Here is a 3,495-nt window from a genome sequence, read left to right as displayed (position 1 = left end):
ACTACATTAAAACCATTCAAAAAAAATGTTTTTTATTTTTATTTCTCACCTAACTTTTTTCGGAATATTTTGATAGTATACTGTATTCTATTAGTCAAATTATATCATTTGATGTCAATATTGAGGGGGTAGCAAAAAATACATAGTCGACCATTTCGTGGCGGCGACCTTTTCGAATTTATGTTGTTCAGAGTGTAGTGTATACTCCAAATCAATCCATTCAGCCATTTTTTAGCGGTGGCCAAATTGTATTTTTCAAGATCATGAACTAGTCAAGCCTTTTCACGCAGTTTTATAATGACAGTAGAATTAAATGTATGTTCTAAATTTCAGATCAATCATTCAACAGGAACGGGGTTAATTTTCTATTAATGTGGGACAATCCTACAAAACGCTCAAACAAACATACAAATAGGGCAAGCTGAATGAAACCATTACAAAAAGTAATTGTTTATTTGTGAACTACGGTCATCTTGGATTTGGATTTTTCATGATGTACTGTGTTCTACCAGCCTTTTCATTTAATACCCATATTGATGGAGTTGTGAAAAAAAAATATATATGGCGCTACCTTGTGGTCATTTTGGGTTTACATTTTTTATAAATAACTGTATTCTACTAGTCAAGCCCTTTCATTTGATATACATATTGATGGGGTTCTGAGAAAATATGAAATCCGCCATTTGGTAGTGGCCGCCATCTTGGATTTGCATTTTTCATAAATAACTGTATTCTACTAGTCAAGCCTTTTCATTTGATACCCATCTTAGCTATTCAATATGGAATTATTATACAAATTATTCAAAATATCCGAAAATCAAAAATAAAATACCGTTCTGAATCATATTTCGAACAACATCATATTTCGGACACTTTGTTCTAATATCTTGAAAAGCTTAATGCACTGATGATATAACTTTCAAATTAATATCACAATTGCTTTTTTAGAGTAATCCCTTGGTTTCACTATTATTTCACATGAGAACTACATTTGAATTATAACATAATCGGCAGAAATCTTACAACGCTACTCATTATCGTTTGTGTTTGACGTTTCCTTAGCGTGAGCACGTAGAATTTACCCGTTCGTAAATATTTAAATTTCTCCCGTGTTTCATCAGTTCTCATCATCGTTAACAGTTTACTGTGATCGCTTGGTAAGTGTTTCACAGTTGACCATAAAATATAATCAAGTGTAATGTAATTTTCGTCCAAAAAATTACAAATAAAGTGTCCGAAATTTGAATTCAATCTGTCCGAAATTTGATTCAGTGTTTGATTCTTATTCGCTTCGTTTGAAAAGCATTTTATTCGATGATTTTTTTATGTTTTCAATCAAAAAGATACCAAAGTGGAAAGCTTAAAAGCATATTGAACTAATTTATTAAAAATATCAACCAAATAATACCTATGCATAAAGTTTAGATCTGTTTTCTGCATCATATGCCTTAAGCGTCCGAAATATGATTCAGAGCGGTACTCCGGATAATCGAGTCTAAAATTCCGGATAATCGAGTCTCCGGATAATCGAGTCCGACCTGTATCCGTATTTACCGCAATTCTTGACTAAATAATCTTCAAATCAGCAAATAACAAGTGTCATTTATTCTAAACGATCCAGCATAATTTTACACCAAAGATCACCGCGCAATGTACGCAAACAACGAATCGTCTTTTAGCCGACAATCGTTTTCGTAAATTACCCAAGCAAGTAGGTATTTAGGAAGGCTGTCTTGAGCTATACACATTCAACAAACCGGATGCGCTCACTTGGTTGGTGGCTTATTGCCAAGCTATACAACGTGGGTTTTATGTGGCTTATTAAATTTCATTATGCTACCGGAGGAACAAACGATGAAGCCCAAAGCAGAACTATCGTAAAATACACACGTGTCCAGGAAATAAGGAAAGAATAAACTTGTGCTGATTGAATGAATCGCATCGAAACACATTCGACAGTTCTTTTGTTTACATGCGATCGAATCGAATTCGACAAACTTTACGCGGTAGTTTTATATTTCGTATGAGTGAACTTCTTTCAGAAAAGTGTCAATCCAGATGCATCTTCCATTGCATACTTGCTGCTAACACCGGTACCAATTTACCAGCAATGAACGAACCCAAAGGTGTCATGCTATACACGGCAACCTCCGCCAACCGTTTTGCGACCAGAGAAAAGTAGCGTGCGCCAAAACTGATTGTTCGTCTGGAAGTGACAGTGCCGTGAGAACGAATCCCACCCACATGAAAAATGCTCTTCAGGAAAATGCGGGTTCCAGGTCGTAAAAAGAATTTGAGGAATTTCTATTATATTTTAATTTTGATACATTTTCTCTCTCCTGCTTCTCTTTCGAACGGAAGATTATTTCGTACTTTCTGCTGGACACAAATGATTGTTTAGCGGTCTTTTGTTTTACTTCATTTTTATTCGGCAGCTATGGCAGAACAGTAGCATCTACGAAGCGGTTTGCTTGGAGAGGAACAAATCATTGTCTGGGTTGGTTAGATGTTTATTGATGTCCGTGTTTCTCGCGTTGTTTCCATGTGGAATCTGGTAGAAGATCCAAATAAGGGGAGCTGGTGGGTAGCGATCTGGCAAGATTCCATTCTCTGTCAGTGTCTTATCAAGCTGTAAATCGGCCGTGGCGTCACTCTGGAATGTGGATTTATATCATTATGGTTATTCTGCTTAGTACCATTATTGAATTAGTTTTGTTCGAACTTCGCAAGCATCCATATTACCATATTAATATTACGCCTCCAAGTATAGTTCCGAGAATTCTCATTGTATCTGAGGAATCTATCTTGAATTACTGCTATAGTATCTTCTTCGCAAACTGTTATCTCTATTACCCGAAACGTTAGATTGTTCAGCACTCGAATAGTCCTCTCCTGAGTTGTAACTTTTCCAATTTTCAAACTTTTATCGTTCCACCAATGTTTCCCGGTGCTTCTATTTTTCAGGACAACCGGTGGGAATACTGGAACTTTTACGCCGTCCTTACTAACTCTATAGATCGGTCGTCCACCTACACTGAAGTACACACTCAGATCTTTGCCGGCGAAAGCCAAAAGAAATAGTTGGAGCTAGAGAACAGCAAACAAATCAGGTTATTTTGCTAATGTGTAGCAACATTATATACCTTTACCTTTTTCGTCGAGTGGCCATCGAACAAAGCGGTTATATCGAAAACGTTGCCGTGGATTATAACCCACGCACTACCGATTTGGTTATGAACGGCCACTTCGTCTCTGAGAAAGTAATTATTCTGACCAATTGACACCATTTTGTCGTCGTCATGTCATGAATGTTTCTGTATGCCAGCAAGCCATGGCATTGTGAATAATTAATTTGAACATTTGGTAAAGCTGACGGGATGCTATGGTAAATCCAATTTTCATAGAAGTTCATAGAAGCTCTTGAAATGAACCGAACCTGGCCTACGAGGGCCAGACGGAAAGTTCATTATCAGTCCCCCAGTTCCCCCAGTCCCT

At 36.9% G+C, this 3,495-nt stretch overlaps 1 protein-coding gene across 1 annotated transcript; it reads right to left on the bottom strand.

The window, feature by feature from the left end:
• Nucleotides 1-2,379: 2,379 nt before the first annotated feature.
• Nucleotides 2,380-3,291, bottom strand: LOC129780281 (cytochrome b5 domain-containing protein 1). Its single transcript, XM_055788353.1, has 3 exons — nucleotides 3,150-3,291; nucleotides 2,743-3,087; nucleotides 2,380-2,653 (listed from the first exon to the last, which is right to left on the bottom strand). Exons 1-3 carry the CDS (start codon nucleotides 3,285-3,287, stop codon nucleotides 2,456-2,458), a joined length of 681 nt encoding a protein of 226 aa, XP_055644328.1. The 5' UTR covers nucleotides 3,288-3,291; the 3' UTR covers nucleotides 2,380-2,455.
• Nucleotides 3,292-3,495: the final 204 nt, after the last annotated feature.

Source organism: Toxorhynchites rutilus, chromosome 3 (assembly GCF_029784135.1).
Source record: "Toxorhynchites rutilus septentrionalis strain SRP chromosome 3, ASM2978413v1, whole genome shotgun sequence".
Lineage (NCBI taxonomy): Eukaryota > Metazoa > Arthropoda > Insecta > Diptera > Culicidae > Toxorhynchites > Toxorhynchites rutilus.
The sequence above is the reverse complement of the archived record's forward strand: the minus strand, read 5'-3'. Positions and strand labels throughout refer to the sequence as shown.

What these genes read in the sequence shown, in the direction of transcription:
- LOC129780281 (XM_055788353.1), bottom strand. Translation starts at nt 3,287, where the DNA reads ATGGTGTCAATTGGTCAGAATAATTACTTTCTCAGAGACGAAGTGGCC. An exon ending in ATGGCCACTCGACGAAAAAG is followed by an intron (nt 3,088 to 3,149) that starts GTAAAGGTATAT and finishes GCTGTTCTCTAG; the next exon opens with CTCCAACTATTTCTTTTGGC. An exon ending in GGAGGCGTAATATTAATATG is followed by an intron (nt 2,654 to 2,742) that starts GTAATATGGATG and finishes TCCACATTCCAG; the next exon opens with AGTGACGCCACGGCCGATTT.